The sequence below is a fragment of the Amblyomma maculatum genome, chromosome 1, assembly GCF_055883805.1.
Source record: "Amblyomma maculatum isolate TAMU_Amacu chromosome 1, ASM5588380v1, whole genome shotgun sequence".
In the NCBI taxonomy this organism is placed as follows: Eukaryota; Metazoa; Arthropoda; class Arachnida; order Ixodida; family Ixodidae; genus Amblyomma; species Amblyomma maculatum.
Window position 1 is genome coordinate 237354517 of NC_139344.1, and position 19668 is coordinate 237374184.

At 46.0% G+C, this 19668-nt stretch overlaps 1 protein-coding gene across 1 annotated transcript in view; it reads right to left on the reverse strand.

Moving 5' to 3' along the window:
• LOC146205973 (putative E3 ubiquitin-protein ligase HECTD2) overlaps positions 1–19668 on the reverse strand; it is a 50920-nt gene that overhangs the window by 8048 nt on the left and 23204 nt on the right. The window contains exons 10-20 of the mRNA XM_084608277.1: positions 16615–16766; positions 14615–14738; positions 14087–14183; positions 12955–13062; positions 12712–12839; positions 12528–12618; positions 12109–12273; positions 1911–1985; positions 1713–1800; positions 818–924; positions 626–741 (exon numbers count right to left, since the gene is read on the reverse strand). Of these exons, the coding sequence (XP_084464403.1) occupies positions 626–741; positions 818–924; positions 1713–1800; positions 1911–1985; positions 12109–12273; positions 12528–12618; positions 12712–12839; positions 12955–13062; positions 14087–14183; positions 14615–14738; positions 16615–16766 (1251 nt within the window). The remainder of the gene's footprint in view (positions 1–625; positions 742–817; positions 925–1712; positions 1801–1910; positions 1986–12108; positions 12274–12527; positions 12619–12711; positions 12840–12954; positions 13063–14086; positions 14184–14614; positions 14739–16614; positions 16767–19668) is intronic.

A 19668-nucleotide genomic window follows, 5' to 3' on the forward strand; every position in this document is an offset into this window, starting at 1 on the left:
GCTGTGGCTATAGCTCGTCGCATTGAGTGGTCATATCTTTGTGGAAGGCTGCACGAACGCGCTTCAAGTGCGACGTCAGAGCGCTGCTTCTCTGACCTTGAAGGTCACTGCTCAGGCCGCGAGCCGTCGCAGTATTTTGAGATGTCCTCTATCCAACTTGTAATGCTGAGTCTATCTCTGGAACAAACGAGAGTATGTGGATATTCGCTGTTATGTCGTATTGCGAGTTGAGGCTCTGCGAAAGACCCTGCGGATAATGGAGGCTTCTACCACGTCAATCCGCGCCTGTACTGTGGGCCTCGCTCTGGAACGTATTGGCTGCATTTGTCTGCGAACTTGTCACAGCTTGCTAGACGTACTGAGTAGGTTCTCTAGTATAAGGTGGATGCCAATCAAAATGGTCTACACAGTAAGCACTATCGCAGCATTGACAGGGCTTGCTCGTCTTGCACGTTTGGCAGATAGCAAGCCCAAGAGACAAAGAGCAGCCGTAAATTGTCGCTAATTAATTGCTCCAAGTTAAAATCTTGCGCAGATGAAAACAACAATTTTGGTGATGAAGGGCTGATGCTTTTAGATCTCTTTTCGTAATGTCCTTGCCCACGAACTCAGAAGAAGTTGTTACCTGACAATTGGTTCATCTTCTTCAAAGCTGTCGTACACGGTGACTTTTCGTAGTTCGTCCAGATCCAGTTTCGGACAGCCGCAGACGAGCATTTCCACTTCTTCAGGGCGAAGCATCTGCCGTTCAAAGCAACGCAACCATGAATTGTTAGCTCTGAGAAAATATATTTTTCTCTTTCGTTGTGTTACTTACAATGAGTGCATTCGAAGCGCAAACGCTGTGGAATCCCAGATAGAAGGCTTTAAATGGCTGAGCGATACCCTTGTTGAGGACCAAGTCCACGTACAGGTCTACGTGTTCTGCGCAAGAAGAGGCAAATCGTACTGCCGATTATACACCAATAATTTTCCTGCGCTCGAAGGTGCGTTTGTGTACCAGTCCATTCAAATGTACGTTAGCTGATTTCCTTTTCTCTCTTCAAATCTATAAGCACGTTACGACATGGTTTCTTACGTCTAGTGGTAGTTTGTGATGTGTATATCACTTAATGCAGACAGCAGGGCCTGTTGTTATCTTTCACCACAATGAGACAAAGTACTAGCGTGGCGACACGAAGACCAGAATGAGCAGACCGAGGACGGTCAAACATTCGTCTGCCAGTCCTCAATCCTGACATCATTGCGCTCTTACCATGCCTCAGTGCTGTCCTAAATGCTTAATGTTTAACATAAAATTGAAAGCGCCTCACGTGGCCTTCATTACAAACAGTTATTCTATTGCATTGGCGTTCATTGCAAGCAGGAGCTGTACTAAGAAAAAATATGGCGCTGGTCGCACAACTGTCAAAAGACCGCAGAAAAAAAAAAAAAAAAAGTGGGAAACCCAATAATTGCGGCAAAAATGACAGTTCACTTAAAAAATATTGAGTGGAAAAAGTGATGGAAAAGCAGTGGAAAGGTATAAAAGGAGAGGCGCCTCCAGGTGCGTGTCACTCGTTTTCGGCCAGCGGTGGAGAACAAATTCGAAGTAAAGGTATCAGCTTCTGATGCGTCGAATTCCCAACAGTGATTAGCTACCCTCATAGATTCTCTCTCTTTCTCTCCCTCTCTCTCTCTTTTAACAATTTTGTGGACGATGGATTGCTCACCTGCTCTATTTTCGCTTGTAACTGGAATGTCCTCATCGCCGTACTTGAGTGTGTGAGTTTTTACTTCTCCAAACTCTTCGACGGATACCTTTCATGAGAAAAAAAGAAACAGTCGCGCCTGCAATGTTAAAGCGAACGCAAAAAATGCAAGAGCGAGGAAAAACTATAAAAATGCTAGTTTTCTAGAGCTTTCACTACCTGAAAATTCATACAGAAGTCCTCTTCAACGTTGCCTTCGTATGCCAGCAGCTCGTTCACACCCACAGCGAAGTCCTGGACGCAGAAAGTGAAAGAGATGAAGGCGTACACAGAAACAGCGTTTTTCTTCTCGTAAGGTCATGTGGCATATCAGTCATGCGCAAATATAACCAAATATACATTACGGCAACAAAAACTGGGGCGATGTTAACAAAACATCTGCGTAAGCGCAAACCATGATTGACCGGGCCTTTTTAGTTACATTTTCCTTGTTGGTCAGCACTCGTGCAGCGGCCAGTCAAGAGCACATGCGCTTTGGTCATATAAATTTTGTGAATAATTGCCCACGCGCCAGAATATTAGGCATGACAGTTGCCTGATTTCAGCGAGGACATGTTTGGTCATTTTCAAAATGTTTTATCGAGTACAATTAACTGCAGTAGGTATTTAATGTGCACAGCACTTCCGCGGTCAGTCCTGGTGCTTTCTCGTTGTCATAAATAGACCTATATGCAAGAAACACATTAAAAGAGAACTACCCTGCCTAGGCTGCCTGTTGTCGGCATTCGAACTCTGTGTGTGTGCCACTGCCTGCGATAAAAGAGTTTCTTATCAGAGGACGACCTCGAAAGAAAACGGTCTCTCCGAAGCCTCTCTACTGAGGCGTATTCAAAGAACTAAGCGGTTGCTTAGACCTCATCTAATCGTCATTATAACGCCATAAGCACTCTACGGCAAGGAAGAAAAAATGTATTGCCCTGGATAGACGAAAAATTGAATGCTATACTTCCTCAGAAAAGGAAAATGCTGGTGTAAGAGGCAAATATTTGCTTTATAATTTATCTCTGTGTAACCTTTATAACTCATTTTTTTGGCAGTCGGTTTCAAGGCAGTTTTTATGGAGGTCAGCTTTATAATTCTGGCAAAGCTGATTTTTTCGTTTTCCGTTGAAAATAAAGATGTTGCACCTCGAATTGAAGAAAGTTGTAATTATTTGTAAGTCTTGCACACTGTCACTCTTGCGGCTGCCCTTCGGTTGCCATATCTCTTCCTCTTTGCCTCTTGCTCTGGAGAGGAAGGTAACCGGCAACCTAACCTATACATTCCCAATTTCTGGCGTGTTGGATACCTCAAATATCTATGAGACTCATGATCCACAGTTTATTGGGTTACACAAACAATCTGATTGTGCCCATAAGCTCAAGCAATTGCCATCAAGTATTTTTGACAGGGACGCGTTAATGACAGTTTTTTGGCATTCTTCGTTGCTGATTGATAATACGATCCAGCCGGATATTTTTTTACAAAATAGTCCATCATCCAGCATGAATGAATCACGCCACGATGAGAGGAATGGCTCCTTGCGGTTGTGTTACATGGCTACTACGGGCTTTTGCGCTCATGTCGCCCGTGAACGGCCACCACAGTTAAAAGAGTGCAGTACAAAATAGCGCATCGAAAAAAAAAGGTGCCCTCAAATTCATCCTCCAGCTAGGTTATCTCATTGCAGAACACATGCGTGTTGTTCAAAGTTCTAATGCCATCCATATACGCAAGGAAAGGACAGAGACAAATGCCACTAAAGAAGCATTTGTGCCTTCTTTTAATTATACCGCACCAACATGGCAGCAGAGATGACGTAGCGTGTACCGCATATACCCCTCAACTATTATCGGCGTCTGAGCTCAAGCATTTGTTTCTTACATCTTTTACTATGCATTCGTGACCCGTGTTCTAGGCGAAGCTCGTCTGATAGATGCAAGCATCGAAGATGTTATAGCATACGTATAGACATACTTGCAGACATTTTGTGCAAGTGACGAGCCAACCAGACGCTCAAAAGCAACCACAAAGAAAACGAACGCGGCCATTGCAAGCACATGCTAGCGCACAAAAGAACACGCACGAGGAAGGAGGCTACGAGGGCGTTCTCGAAAGCAACTGAGAACGCACTATAAAGAAAAGCACCCTTTATAGTGATTTCGTAGTTATTTATTTAAAAGTTATTTAAAAAAAGGTATTTAAAAAAACGTTTTCAAGAAGCCTATTTCTGGTCATACCGAGAGGAAATAAAGCATTCGTTAAATGATAAAACTTTTTGCTCCCATGTCACCTTTTTTAAATAAATGTTTGCTTAAAAGTTAACCGTATTTGTAGTACTGTGTCCCATCCGTTCATATCCAATGTTCGTTAGACCTATCTTTATTAATGTGTAAGCATTAAGTAGCTATGTTTGAAAAGTTTGTCACCAGAACTTTGTCGGCAGGATTAGGCCGAAGTGAGAGGATATAGGAAAAGCGAATGGTTGTAGTCTATAGAGGATTGAAAAATGTCGCCAGAGAAAAAATTTGGTGCTTATGAAGTCATTGGGTAAATAATTAAAGCCAATGCAGTCAATTATACGTTGAAGTAGTCAAAAGGGTTGATTTCGACGTCCAAAGTGATCACGTGGTATCTCACTTCCTGCCACGTTACCTATGAAGACTTCGTAATAGTGACGTAATTATGTCGACGTCGGACGTGGCGTCAGTGCGAGATGTCATAAACCCGAAAATGGACGTGTTTGGACATGAAAGAGCTGAATAACGTGTGAAAGTGGTCAGAAAATGTTTAAATCGTGTAAATTAATCAATTAATCAAGTATAATTAAAGCATACATAAGGGAAAAAGAAGTACAAAACTACGTAACGAATATATGAGATACATAAGACGCGGATACCATGTCGCAGCCTAGCAACGCGCGACGTGCTTCCGTATTCCTGCAATGCAGGTGACCGCAGTGATCTCAAACGCTTTTCAGTTTGAACCTTCGAGCTGTATGGGCAGTGTGCCCATCACGAAATCCGATGGTTTTAGAATTCCCACGCCACCCAACTGAATTTCCATCTTTTCAGCTCATTTACTTTCCTCTGGTTACGGGAACATGTGCCTGAGAAATTTGGCGTCGATTCGTAGACTGTAGACTTTTCCTGAATCTGTGTCGTCCATTTAAAATAGTTATTTTCTCGCTATGTAGACGGACGGACTAAAGACAAAAGAAAGTAGAAATGTGCCCGTCGAATGTAATCGTGCTTTAAAAAAAGAGATGATTGTTTGATGTCGATGAAACCTACACTCTTCCTGCAGCCACTGCGAAGAATGCACGACAACCTCCATTAGGCGTATGTAATTTTTGTCCTCTTAAGTGCGCGCGCACGTTTTAACTTTTATTTGCATTCTTTTTTTTTACTTCAGTGACCAGAAAATTTCTAGACTTTGAACACTGCTCTGGCATATTGCACACTCTCTCCGAACGCGCAGGTAGACTATACATCACCTCGTTTTAATGGTATGACACATGACTTTATACCTAGTTACTTTTAACTATGTTCACCTTTTGGTCCAAAGTTTTCAAGCCACTTTGCTTGCTTTTTTACAGTATAGTTTACTTCGGTTCATGGGGTTTAACGACGACCCACAGCAGCCCTGGCTACGATTGATCGGTTTAGTTCGTTTATGAGATTTAACGTCCCACAGCGACTCAGGCTATGAGAGACGCCGTAGTGGACGACTCCGGAAATTTCGACCATCTGGGGTTCTTTAACGAGCACAGACAGACATCGCACAGCAGACGGGCGCCTTTTTTTTTTCACCTCCATCAAAAAGCGGCCACCGCGGCTGGGATTCAACCCCGCATCTTTGGGCATAGCAGTCGAGCGCCCTGTAACCACTGCGCCACCATGACGGGGTGCAACTCTGTCTATGAGGGATGCCGTATCAGGGGAAGGCTTCAGGTAAATTCGACCAGCTAAGGTTCTTCTACGTAAACTGATATCGTACAGTACACACGTGTCCTACATTTCGCCCAAAAAACACGTGTTGTAGGACTGCCCTGGTTATCAAAAGAAAATAGCTTCCAAGCCATTTCACCACGTTCAATGCTGGGACTACACCGAGCAACGACGCACGGGCGCGACTCAAGCTGCTATCCCTCTGGGAGTTTGCACGTGAGGCAGGCATAAACGTCCAATTGTGACCTCAATGTCCCTTTTTCTCCTCTCCACTGAATAAGACTTCAAGCCAGCTCCATTTCATCAACATTACTGTATGACGTTCTGCGTCTATTGAAAAGCGGCTGGCTCGGACATGGTTAAACCCGGCTTCCCGGCTCAGTATTAAGGCGACCTATACCACTAAGCAATCGCGACGTGGTAAAGGTTGTAGACGATACTTGAGAAGCTTCTTTACAGTGAAAAACAAAATATCAGCGAGATGAATTCAAACATTTTCTTCCCTCTTTTGAGATGCGTAACTTAGTGTGCGCCGCAAGGGGCCAAAATAGACGGGTCTGATCCCAACCCTTTGGTCTTCGCTTGAGACAAAAATAATCGAGCCTGCCCGTTCGAAGTAGCCGCATTTATTGTATGCTGTTTGCGAGAGAGCATACTGTTACCACACAAAAATACACCCTTGAAACAATCTAGAACGACATCGACTAAGCTTGTAGCTGGTTTGGACTAAAACGTATGGCTAATTGAAAACTGAAACCCTGAACTGAAGGGACAAAATAGTGGTTTTCCCTCGGCATTAAGTGTTCAGCAGCTAGCGAATTATCTCCACAAAAAGAATGTTGTTTCTGAAACCATACACAGAAACGAAAATAGCCGGGTATTTATGCTACCTTAAGTTAACAAAGGTTAATATTGTATGACAAGTCAATATAGAGGCGACTGACAATAAAATGAAATATCGTCTTAGTCTGGGGCGAAATAAAAAGCCATTGATTACAAGACGTTCTCGAAATTTCTACCACGAAACAAGAAAATAAAAACACAAGACGAAATTCCGTGAAATTTGTATTTATTACGCGTTCCACCATCTATCCTTTCGAACGCTGTTCTCAAAGTTTTTGAATACAGCACAAACTATCGATAACATGTTTGCGGGGTCCTTTTAAATATTCAAAAGCTGCCTGTCCATAGGAGGTAGCCAGGAAGAGTTCCTCAGTTCACGCACATAGCCATGCACTAGAAGTGGCTTGTATCTATCAACGACATCGAAAAAATATGGCGCTCAATGTAGTTTTCAGACATCAAAGCTGTTGATAAGTATTGGCTTTACTGCTGGCAGGCATCATGCTGGCACCCTTACTGTACTGAGATGTCTCACTGGCAGTCAGCAACTGTGGCAACTGACTGTCGGATTAAGACTGTAGCACCTGAAGTTTCTATTCTCTTCCAATGATGTAATTGAGACCATGTTGATATAAGCACACTCGGTAAGTCAAATATTGATTATGCACAAAAAAGTCAAAAACTTATCACCAAGTTCCTCTTTGTATTCCTTCAAGCAGACATTTCTTGACATTGTGGAAATGGAGTCAAATTATCAAAGGATGATCATTCAGTGGAGCATTCAACAGCTGGTCGTCAAGCTATTCCTAGTCTCCTTTGAGACTGCCGCGGCCAGATGGCGGGAGCGCACGCGGTGCATCAACAGGATCACCCTTTTCGAGAAGGCTGGAAGCCCGCCACCATGTACTGCCTCTCAATGACGTCACCATGGCCAGATGGCGGGAGCGCATGCGGCGCATCAACAGAATGACTTGTCTTGAAGATGGCTGGAAGCTCACCGCCATGCACTCCCTCTTCATTGACGCCGCCGCGCCTAGATAGCAAAAGCGCACGCGGTGCATCAACAGGGCGACCCTTGTTGAAAAAGGCTGGAAGCTCGCCGCCATGTACTTCCTCTTCATTGATGCCCCCGCGGCCAGGTGACAGAAGCGCACGCGGTGCATCAACAGCATGGCCTGTCTTGAAGACAACTGGAAGCTCGCCGCCATGTACTCCCTCTTCATTGATGCCACCGCGGCCAGGTGGGAGACGCGCACGCGGTGCATCAACAGCATGGCCTGCCTTGAAGTCGACTGGAAGCTCGCCATCATATACCTTTTCATTGACGTCACCGCGGTCAGATGGCAAAAGCGCACGCGGTGCATCAACAGGGCGACTCTTGCTGAAGAAGGCGGGAAGTTTGACGGCATGTACTTCCTCTTCATTGATGACACTGCGGCAACGTGGCAGAAGCGCACGCGGTGCATCAACAGCGTGACCTGTCTTGAAGACGACTGGAAGCTCGCCGCCATGTACTCCCTCTTCACGGACGCCTCCGCTTCCGGGTGGCAGAAGCGCACGCGGTGCATCAACTGCATGACCTGTTTTGAGGACGACTGGAAGCTCGCCGCCATGTACTTCCACTTCATTGATGCCCCCGCGGCCAGGTGGCAGAAGCGCACGCGGTGCATCAACAAGGCGAACCTTGCTGAGGAAGGCTGCAAGCTTGGCGGTAAGCACTTCCTCTTCATTTACGCCACCGCGGTCAGATGGCAGAAGCGAGTGCGGTGCATCAACAGCATGGCCTGCCGTGAAGATAACTGGAAGCTCGCCATCATATACGTCTTCATTGACGTCACCGCGGTCAGATAGCAAAACCGCACGGGGTGCATCAACAGGGCGACTCTTGCTAAAGAAGGCGGGACGTTTGACGGCATGTACTTCCTCTTTCATGACGACACTGCGGCAAGATGGCAGACGCGCACGCGGTGCATCAACAGCATGGCCTCTCTTGAAGACAACTGGAAGCTCGCCGCCGTGTACTCCCTCTTCACGTACGCGTCCTCTTCCAGTTGGCAGAAGCGCACGCAGTGCATCAGCAGGGCTACCCTTGCTGAACATGGCTGGAAGCTCCGCGCCATGCACTCCCTCTTTATGGACGTCACCACGACCAGGTGGCAGAAGCGCACGCGATGCATCAACAAGGCGAACCTTGCTGAGGAAGGCTGGAAGCTTGGCGGTAAGCACTTCCTCTTCATTGACGCCACCGCGGTCAGATGGCAGAAACGCGCGCGGTGCATCAACAGCATGACCTGTCTTGAAGACGACTGGAAGCTCGCCGCCATGCACTCCCTCTTCATGGACGCTACTGCGACCAGGTAGCAGAAGCGCACGCGGTGCATCAACAAGGTGACCCTTGCTAAAGAAGGCTGCAAGCTCCGCGCCATGCACTCCCTCTTCATGGACGCCACCGCGGCCCGGTAGCAGTAGCGCACGCGGTGCATCAACAGGGCGACCCTTGCTTAAGGCTGGTAGCTCGCCGCCATGCACCCCCTCTTCATGAATGCCACCGCGGCCAGGTGTCAGAAGCGCATGCGGTGCATCAACAGGGCGACCCTGGCGGAAGGCTGGAAGCTGGGCGTTATGTACTTCCTCTTCATTGACGGCACCGCGGTCACGTGGTAGAAGCGCACACAGTGTATCAACAAGGCGACCCTTGCTGAAGGCCAGAAGCTCGCCGCCATGTACTAGCTCTTCATTGACGCCGCCGCGGCCAGATGACAGAAGCGCAAGCGCTGCATCAACGGTATGACCTGTCTTGAAAACGGGTGGAAGCTCGCCGCCATGTACTCCTTCTTTGACTCCACCGTAGCCATATGGCAGTTGAGCACGCGGTTCATCAGCAGGATGACCCTTCTTGAAGAGTGCTGTAAGTTCGTCACGAAATACGTCAACTTCTTTGAAGCCACTCCGGCAAGATGAAAGAAGCACATGTGGTGCATCATCAGGACGACCCTTTTTGAAGACTTCTAGGAACTCGCTGCCAAGTATTTCTTGTTTCTTGATGTCATTGTGGCTAGATGATGCTATCACCAACGATGCATCAACATAGTAGGCCCCGTGGAAGACGGATAGTAACTGGTCGCCAAGTTCTTCCTCGTATTGCTTGACGCCGCCGAGGCCAGATGGCGATTGGCATATGTTGGGCGCTGCAAGGTCGCAATCATTAGCAATTTCCCGATTGAGTGCCAGGGTCTGGACAGACTCCAGAACGCGCTTGAGCACACCCAAGAGAAGAGAAGCTCCTGCTTCTGTTGTTTTGAGGAAGAGTGCCTCGATGTAGGCCGCCAGCTCAAGGAAGTGGTTCCAAGGCGAACGTGCTTTCATCTCAGAATTGTGCGACCAGTGCTGCGCCACCAAAATACGGAAGAGAACAGCAGCCTCCTATAGACAAGCGATGCTCCTCTTGTAGCGGCTGGAACTTCGAACTGGTTTGCTGCGTTTGGTTCCAGATGGAAGAACTGTTGCGCTATACCCGCAGTCGAAGTCCTTTCCGGAAGCCACCTGCGTCCAGTTTCCGTTGAAGGAGGTAGAGAAGCGTGACTTCACTGACCTGAACGAGAATTGGCGGTGGAGTGAGGACTTCGTTCGGTGTCGGATGGCTGAAGATGAAACGCAAGCCTTGAATGAGCCCTAACGAATATTTAGCGGGCGCTTCTTGTTGGCTACGTGGCAGACGCGGAGCTCAGTTCGTGAGCGAACGTGTCGCGCGGTATCACGAGAGTGCGAGCTTTCCTCGTTTTTTTCTTCGTCGCCTTGATCTCGGCGGAGCGCGGCTTTTTTCTCATTTCAGGACCGGAAACCATTGTATCTCCTGGTTTATAAAAAGAGTGCTATTGTACTAGGTATGTTTCAAGCTTCATATAGAACGGACCATTGACACCGCCGTTAATGGCTCAGTCGCTAGGGTTACTGCTGATCCCGAAGACGGGTGGTTCGATCCTATAACCGAGGCGGCCGCGATTCGAGGGGACGAATCGCAAGACGCCATATGCTGCGAGAGACCAGTGCTTGTCAAACAACCCCCGGGTGGTCGAAATTACCCGGATCCTCAATTACGGTGCCCTTTTTTTTTTGTATAGCCGAAGTCACTTCAGTATTTTAACCCAATATACTATACAATACCAACTGACCACTTGATGATTAGCGCCTATTTTCCTGAACAGGTACAGGAAGCAGCTGAGTTCGAGTAGAGGCGGAATGTTGCTCTGAAAAAATAACGGTTTTGGTCGTTAGCTGGTACACTGCATAACACTCAGCAGGCGCTTGTGCACAAATGTATAAGATACGTGGAACAAGTAGAAGCATCTGCTCATAACCAGGCTTGGTCGAAAAACGAAAAGTAAAACTTCTGGCAGAAAATACTGCCGTGAACCATAGAAGCCTTTCTTTGTTGTTTTTGCAACAGCCGACAGTATGCGGCCTCATCACAGTGATTGTAGGGCACGAAACGATCTTGTGCTCTTTGTTTGTTTACGCAAAGTGGCGTGAGACTCGGATCTTTAATTCTCTGTGTCACGCAAAATGGGCCGAGATGTATCCGGAATGATTACAACAACGCACGCCTGTTGCACATTTTTCCAGGGTGTTCGAACCACCTTTGGTGGTCTTATCCAGATGTTTCTTCGACGACTTTGAATTGAGCACTAACGAGTGCAACGGGTATTCGTACTTCAACGACTAGCGAGCACGTTTGCTGCTATCGCTGCCGCAGAGTTGCATAGTTCTTTTACGGGCGCAAGTCAGCCCAATAAAGGGTTGATTTCAGGGCTACAATGCCTGTCTGTCCTTTTTTGCCTACGCCATTGTCACGAACACTTGACCGTACGAAGCATTCTTTCAGCCACATGCCCTCCTATATGCATCGCCCTGGATTCCACTGCGCATCGGGAACAAACCATGCGGCTTTATCCTCACGTTGTGCATAAATAGTCAGATGTTTTGCAGACTGCTCGATTTAAATCGCAAGCGGAAAACCTTGATGAGGTAACTGCATTCATAGCGCTGTCTACGCGATATAAAATAACTACCATCGCCATTCGCCTGCACTGTGAACCTTTATTCTACCCTTGGCATCTTTCCGTTAAATTTCATTGCTATTATACTCAAATATATGCTATTCACCATTGGGGTTTTGCAGGTCATGTCTCTGCCATCCTTTATTGCAAGACCTAGAGCAGTGTTCGAAGCGAGACTAAAACTTCGATTTTGTCGTTTCAGTTTGTTAACTTTCGTTTGCTCGACTGAACAATTCAGCAAGGCTGCCGTGAGCTCTACGCATATATATTCAGTACAAGCCCAGACTTATAACGGAAAGAACAGAGTTAGAACTTATAACGGAATTGGGGTGTGCGAGACACGACAGAAGGGGAGAACGCTGGCAGATAATTTTGTCGCGTATGGACCAAATTGCATGTGCAATTTCAAGCCCCAAAATGGCTCACTGCCTACTCCTTGCCCCTCTTTTTTTAATTAAAAAAGAACTTGAGCTTTAAAAAAAAACAAAAAAAAAAACGAAGAATTGTGACCGGCCGAATCAACCTTACCGGCATCACTTCTGTCAGGTCATCTGTAGTGAACTTGCAGATCCCGACGTACGAATTCTCAATGTTGTGCGGGACGACGGGAGGGTTGAGCAGTTTCTTGTAGCACGCCGTGGGAAAGTGGAGGTCCAGAATGATTGAGTTATAGACGGCGAGCCCCATTAGGTGCTAAATGTAAGGAATACAACAAATTCGCTCTACGTAGTCCGCTACAGTTCGCGAGAGCTTATTGCTAGTGATGAGGCAGGCCTGTACCAGGCAGCACACAAGTAACCAAGGTTCATAGTGCTTAAAGGATATTCACAAGGCAGGCAAGAAAGACGAGACGAGCACTACAATCGAGATGAACAATCAAGCGATACTCGGTACCGACCAAGCTTCTCAACAACGCATCCTACTTTGCGCACAGTAAAGGATAGAACGCCTATGCGGTTGTACTCTCGTAGGTTCCCGAGCTGCGTAGTGCTGAACCAGTAGCACCTTGCTTTGTTGTGGTATACGAACATGCCTGCAAATATCAGTGAAACGATGGGTGGTAAGTGAGCAGCATGAATTAATCGCGTGAATTCCGTGTTAACATATCGCCACATATATCACCCTCCGCAGTCAGGGCTGAATATCTGCCTGATAAGCAGCACAAACCACTCCTTTGTGAGCCCTCCCATGTCCAGCACTGGTTCGCCCACGAAAGTAACTTTGAGTTTTTTCTTCAGATCACTCTGTTTCCGGGCAATCTGAGAAAGCGATAAGATGGGTGTTGTTCCTAAGTATTCTCTGGCATCATACAATTCTTTGTGAACGGTGCTCAGTCGAAAGCACAAAAAGAAGGTAACATAGTTGCTTGCTCACCTCGTTGAGGGAGTCCGACACGAGATGAGACCTTCGAACGTTCAGGTTGAGAAAGAACACATCAATATCCGGCGCCTGGTGGTGAAGTGCGCGGTTCAGCAGGCTCCTCTGTTGAGGATGAAAGAGTTAGAAGTATTGCAAAAATGAATATATAAATAATGTGAGGGTAAAGCATGGCTTGAATCTAGTGACAGAGCGGAAGCTTTGAGTGTTGCAGCGATAGCCTCTGTAACACCGCCTTTTCAATCCGCGGGTTTTTATTTTATGATTTTTCTTAGGTTATGGGGAAAGGAATTCGAATTGTCCTTTAGGTGGACACCATGGAATAGTGGACACCTACACATAAACAGGTCAAGGTAGTTTTCGTTTTTTTTTTTTCGCTTGTAAATTGTACATTGGTTTATAAGGAAGGACAGGCGCAGTATCTGCCAGACTTGAAGGAAGAAAGGAAGGTGGAAATGAAAGCGGAAAGAGTGAAAGAGTTCCCGTTGTGGAGGACTACGGAGTAATTTCGGCCACCAGAGGGCCTTTAATGTGCGCGGACATCGCACAACAGAGGGCTGTCTCTCCGTTTCAGCTAGGTTTTGGAGAAAGGAAGGCGCAGTATACTTTTGTATGGACGCCACGGAATCGTGGACACCCACGTTTAATTAAGTCAAGGTCACTTTAAGGTCAAATTTAGTTCCCCGCTAAGACCGGCTCTACCGAGCATAGTGAACCTTTCGCTTCAAAACTTCCATGCTTTCTGTCCTCTTCTAAGGCGAAGTGAAGGCAATAGCTTTACCTCCTGCCCCTCTGATCAGCCTCCTCTCCCTCCTCCGATTCCAAGGACTACCTGCCTAACATCCTCCCTAACCGGATGTGATTCAAGAAATGTGCGGAGAAAGCCCACTGTGGGCTTTCTCCACGTCGCAAAATGATAGAGAAAAGAAGCGTGCCTATCAGGAGCCGCCACCTATACATAATCGTGCAGAATCACGTTCATTTTAGTGTGCGTGAACCGTTAGCGAGAGGAACGTGAAAAGAACGCCGCGCGCATAGTCTAAAGCGGCCTAGCCAGTTTTTACCGTAATTTTGTGCAGCTGTCGCTGTGAACGAGTACACGATGTTCAAGAGCTATTAATGTGCTTACCCTTGCATTTAATATCATCTGCTGTTCCGAATCTCGCTGTAAGATGGATTTCTTGGCCACGATGCTCAAAATAAAAGGGTACTGGCAGTACGAAAACCTGCAAGAAAGTATGAACGTGTTAGGCGGAATTGTAGCGCACTTACACCGCGCGAAAACTTAATTAAGCCCAAAATATTTATACGCCTGAGGACATTGTTAGCCCGAACCACACATAATTTTCTTTTCCTTATTGGCTTCACCGGTAACACACGGACCATGGTCACTGTATTGTCGTTGTCCACAGTGAACAGACTGATTAGTTGTCCTCTCTGACAGAGCAGCATTTGGGCCTTTATGTAACAAGTGCGGAATGTTTTCAGGCGTAAAATCTGAAAGCAACAGGTGTCCCCTAATGTTTATTATTATTTTTTGTCCATGTCGCCCTACCTAGAACGTCTTTGTTTTCCAAGGACCTCAAAAACTACCTGTAGCATATAATGATATCAAGAAACAAAATTTATATGTGTAAAAATGCCGAAAATAATTTACTTGGTGTGCTTGCCGGGAGACTGCCACCGGTAGTACTCAGACATCAGCTCGATATGGTCTAAGGCACTGTTGTAGAATTCGGTGTAGTTCAAAATGTTAGGATTCTTCTTGTTGTTTGCAGCATCTGAAACATTGAAAACAGTCAATAAATTATGCCACGACGACCAAATGGAAATATCAGTGCGATGGTGTCTGTTCCTTAAGTTTTATGTTTCGACTTGCGCCTTCCTGTTGCACCGCTCGTTACGTTGCCACATTGCTCGAAGGACATTAAGACGTCTGGGTGATATCCGAAGAATGACTGCGAAAACTCTATAAAAGTGCCTGTTTTCTTTTTTTTTTTTTTTTTTGTTTGAGAGCAATCCAACTGCTACGAATGCAGCTGTTTGTATGCGAGATTAGCACAAAGAAAACGGTGCTGCCTGAGATGGTCCCGGCTGCATGCATTTTCCCTGCGTTCGTGTCCACCCTGGGAATGAATGCGACTAGTCTCGTCCCTACTGAAATATTCTTCGTATATTAGTTCTAAAGCAATAATACGGAAGGTTAGAGCGTCGAAGACTCGTCCAACTCTTGTGCCGTCTCTCTGATTGGCTACGCTGCTTTGTGAGGTCACAACGACGTGGCATCGCGCGGGTAATTCAAACTGAATCCGTTACAGCGGCTCCAATGCGTGAGTTTTCTCGGCAGATATTTCAAGTTCGCCACCCAACAGAGAGATAGCAATGGCGCCTATGGCTGACCAATGACTGACCATCACCTCCTGCAGTTCTTTCAAGCCAGAGAAGAACATCGCATTGGATACGAACCGGTCGGGTTCAAACCCGTGCACTCGGATTCAGTAGCCGAGCGTCTTATATATCCACTGAGTCACCGTGGCTCGTGATTTCGCTTTTTATGATCAGGTTTATGTACGGTTCAACATATGTGATTTGACACAGCGGCTCCTAGATGGCGCCACATGTACAGCTGAATCTGCAGTATATCAAGCCCATAGCCACAAAAAGATTGTGCAAAACCCCGCTTTCCCGCGATATTAGAATTTTAGCCGAAATTCTCTGCATTTTTTGTCAAGAGTTGCCGCCACAAGAAAGTTGACTCTTCCTGAAAACTATGTTTATAAAGTTAAATATACACACTAAACAAAACGCCCATATCTTACGCCCAAACAGTACCCATATCTTAGTTCGTACCTTTATCACTGTTTTTATGAAGTTCAGGCAATACAGGTTTCAAAGTCACTGGTGGATATCAGTTTTCACCGGTTACTGTTCTGCATGTCATGTACCATCCATTTCGGCCGACTAGCTCAATAGGTCGAGATTGAGACCGCTACCGCACACCATATGCACCTTTCTGAGTGCGCGTCCTTCCCTACAATTGTTTTCGTTATCTCTCGCTGACACTACTTGTCTTTCTTGACTTCGCGGGCATAAGTAATCGGACTCGCTATTTCGAAACAACTCGTACGAAATCGATAAAAATACATGAAGCACTTCTCAAGGGCGTTGTAAAGTCGGCATCTTCTTGCAAGCACGCGTTGGAACAAGCTTTACAGGCGTGCAGTGAGATGTATAACTGTTGCCCCAAAAAAATCATTAATACAAATGCAGTCCCATAGTTGCGTTTATGACTATTTGTGATTAGTATTTATAACGTGTTAAGATTAGTCTACTCGTCTAAAAAACACTTATGTGCATGTTTGTCCAATTTAGAGCACCAAAACTTTTTTTTTTTTTCGCAAGGCAAATCAATTCGACCACTTTCAAACAAGAACTTACAAAGCAAAAAGTTTGTGAAAGTTGAAATGGAACAATTCACCTCGGCTCTACATGGTAAATAAGAAGGTTTGTAAGCCTGCGAATAAAATAAATTTGTTTAGCAGTTGCAGCTTTTCTCAAAGACTATGTTTCCCTGAGTCCCTGAGTTCAATGAGGAAGATCGGCACACCAGAATCGAGGTTCGGCCAAAAACAGACAAATGAATTAAAGTGTACGCACTGATAAGGGCGAGCACTCTCGTTGCGCAGGGAATCCACCACCTACTCTTACTGATAGAAGGCAGTTTGTGCCCGTTTGCGGGAGGAAATTCTCTGATGGTGATGAACTGCAACAGGCGCTTGACTAAAGCCCGAAGCCTCTCCGGTGAAGAGCTGAAAGATAGGACGCCACAGCAAAAAATAAAAAATAACAATGGCTGAGTGAGTATCGTTAGGCAGAATTTTGTAACAAAAGTGTACAGTCTTTTCGCATCGAAAGTTTTGACAGGCGGCATGATGCAACATTGCGGACCTAATGAAATTTATTTATTTATTTATTTATTTATTTATTTATTTATTTATTTATTTATTTATTTATTTATTTATTTATTTATTTATTTATTTATTTATTTATTTATTTATTTATTTATTTTCAATACTGCCAGTCTCATCTGAGACCAAGGCTGGTGGGCATACAAAACTGGAGCAATGTTGTATGTACTGTGTATTCACGGATAGCGTAAAATAGCTGAAACAAAGGTAAAACCAAAATGGCAATCAGTTCATGAATAGTAAAAACAAGCCCAAACAAACACTACAACAATGATTACATATGTAGTGGCCAGGTGTATCGAACGGGAAACAATAAAAGAGAAAAAAATCTAATTCCCTTCGTGATAGCAATTCATTAAAGTGTTGCAAGGCGTTTGAATGGTAAGCCAAGAGTATTATTGATTACATGACATGAAGTTCAGCCGCGAAGTGAACTGTGATAAGGTTCTACAGAAATGAGCGAAGGATCTAGGCGATTCCACTCTCTGATCACGAGGGGGAAGTATAGGAATGCTATCATTGTGACATGAGAATTCTGTTATGGCATATGCATGTTATGCCTTGATGGTCGTGACTGCGAAAACGATATGTATTTTGCTAGGTCTATCTTGTAGTAGCCATGAATCAGCAGAAATAAATATTTTAGTCGTGCTACCCAGGTAGCACAAAGTGGGCTCTGAAGGGTGGGCCCCGGTGGGCCCGATGTAGGCAATGCAGGACAGCCCCGGTGGGCTCAATGTGGGTGCTGCAAGAGGGGCCGACGTAGGCCCGAAGGGGGCTGTCGACAAAGCCCCAATGGGCCCCACTAGGGGCCGATGCAGGCAGCCCTTGCGGGGCTGCCCACATTTTTCCGGCATTGTTAAAAGGGCACATCCCGCCAACTCCCCGCGATGGTCCTACTTTGGACCGATTTGGGCAGCCGCTTTGAAGGAACTTTTTTTTTTATTTCAGTTAGCCCCTCATATAATGACATAGGATCAATGCGGGTTCTATAGCGCTAGCCGCACTTGGGCTTGCCCACATTATTCTCATAGGGGTCCGACGTAGGAAATTGATGGAAAGCCCTAGTCCACGTTTTCCCAATCAATATTTATGCACATAATTAAGTAATTATTTTATACATGTCGGCACTTTCTAAACAGCCACAATATTAAATTTTACAATAAGTCATAACATTCATCTAGCCGAAATGACTTCATGTACATCTTGTTCAGGCTATGGAGATGTGTGTTCTGAACAGTAATATTGTGCTGCGAGTTGCAGGCTGTCCAAAGCAACCACATAAGAGGCAACAGTTAGCAATCAGTTTGTTTTAGTATTTGTAGCGCAATTTGCATGAGCGCGAGAATTAAAGCCATGTAAATTTCTAATCGACTAAACATGGCAACAACTGTTATACAAATCATCTATAATAATAATTTAGGGCAACATCTAATGCAAATAAAGGTTGGAAACAATGATTGCGCAATTGCACGCACGCCTTCTAGCCCAATTACGGCCGATGTGGGACCTACAGCGGTTTTGTGTGGGCAGCCACAATTGGGCTGGGTGTTGGTTTTGAACCTAAAGCCCACTTGCTGTTGCACGTGCCCTCAAATTTCCCACAAGGGACCAATTTTGGTATCATGCGGGCCCTCCCGCCTTCCAGCCCCATTACGGCCCATGTGGGATATAAAGCAAATTTTTGTGGGCAGCCCCAATTGGGCTGGACGTTGTTTTTGAACCTAGAGCCCACCTGCTGTTGCACGTGCCTTCAAAGTCCCCACAAAGGACCGATTTTGGTACCATGCGGGCACGCCCGCCTTCCAGCCCCATTACAGCCTATGTCGGACCTTAAGCGGTTTAACTAAGGCTGCCTCATTTGGGCTTCACGAGGGCTTGCCCAAATTGAGCCCTTATTCATATTTCACCTGCCCTCAAGTAACCTACATGGGGTCGATTGGGGCAGCATGTGGGTATGTCCGTTTTCTTGCCCCACTACAGCCGATGTTGGTCCCACAAAGATTTAATGGGGGCGGCCTCACTTCGGATCTATGAGGGCTTTCCCATAAAAAGCCCACATTTAGGTTGGATTGCCCTCAAATATCCGGCAAGGGACCCTTGTGGTCTGGATGCAGGAATGTGCTCTGCATTAGCCCAAGAAACGCCGCTATGGGACCCATGCAGGAGGAGCAGGGGCAAGCCCAAATGGGGCTTGCCCACTTTCGCCCCATCGGGGACCGATGCAGGTTTTATGATGGTTGCCCCAGCCCCACTTGCCTACATCGGACCTACTGGGGCCCCACATTCTGTGCTACCTGGGTAGTTTCGCTCCAGATGGCACGTCATTAGGCCTGACATGGCTGCAAGGTTAGTCGGTGAATCAGTGCACGCATATTTGTTATGAATCAGCCGCAATGCCCCCTTTACGCTAAATTAAATTAAGCATACTCTTGGAGCGGCCTCATTTTTTTCCATATTCAAGTTTTTTATCACACTGTGTCATAGAATCCGCTCACACAACCATCAAAAAAGAGGCCAGCAATTTAAAATAATTTTCAAAGACTGTTCTGCAAATGGGAGGTACTGTTGGGAAAAAAATTTCCAGGACACGAGAAAAGCAAATTTGGTCTTGGTAACCAGTCCGGGACATATGTTTGACGTTTCAATACCTCAATAAACTTGTGAATACTTTCACGAAACTACATGCGTGCAGGCCGCGCATCCATATCACAGTGATGCCCTTCCATTCGGGAGCGCCATA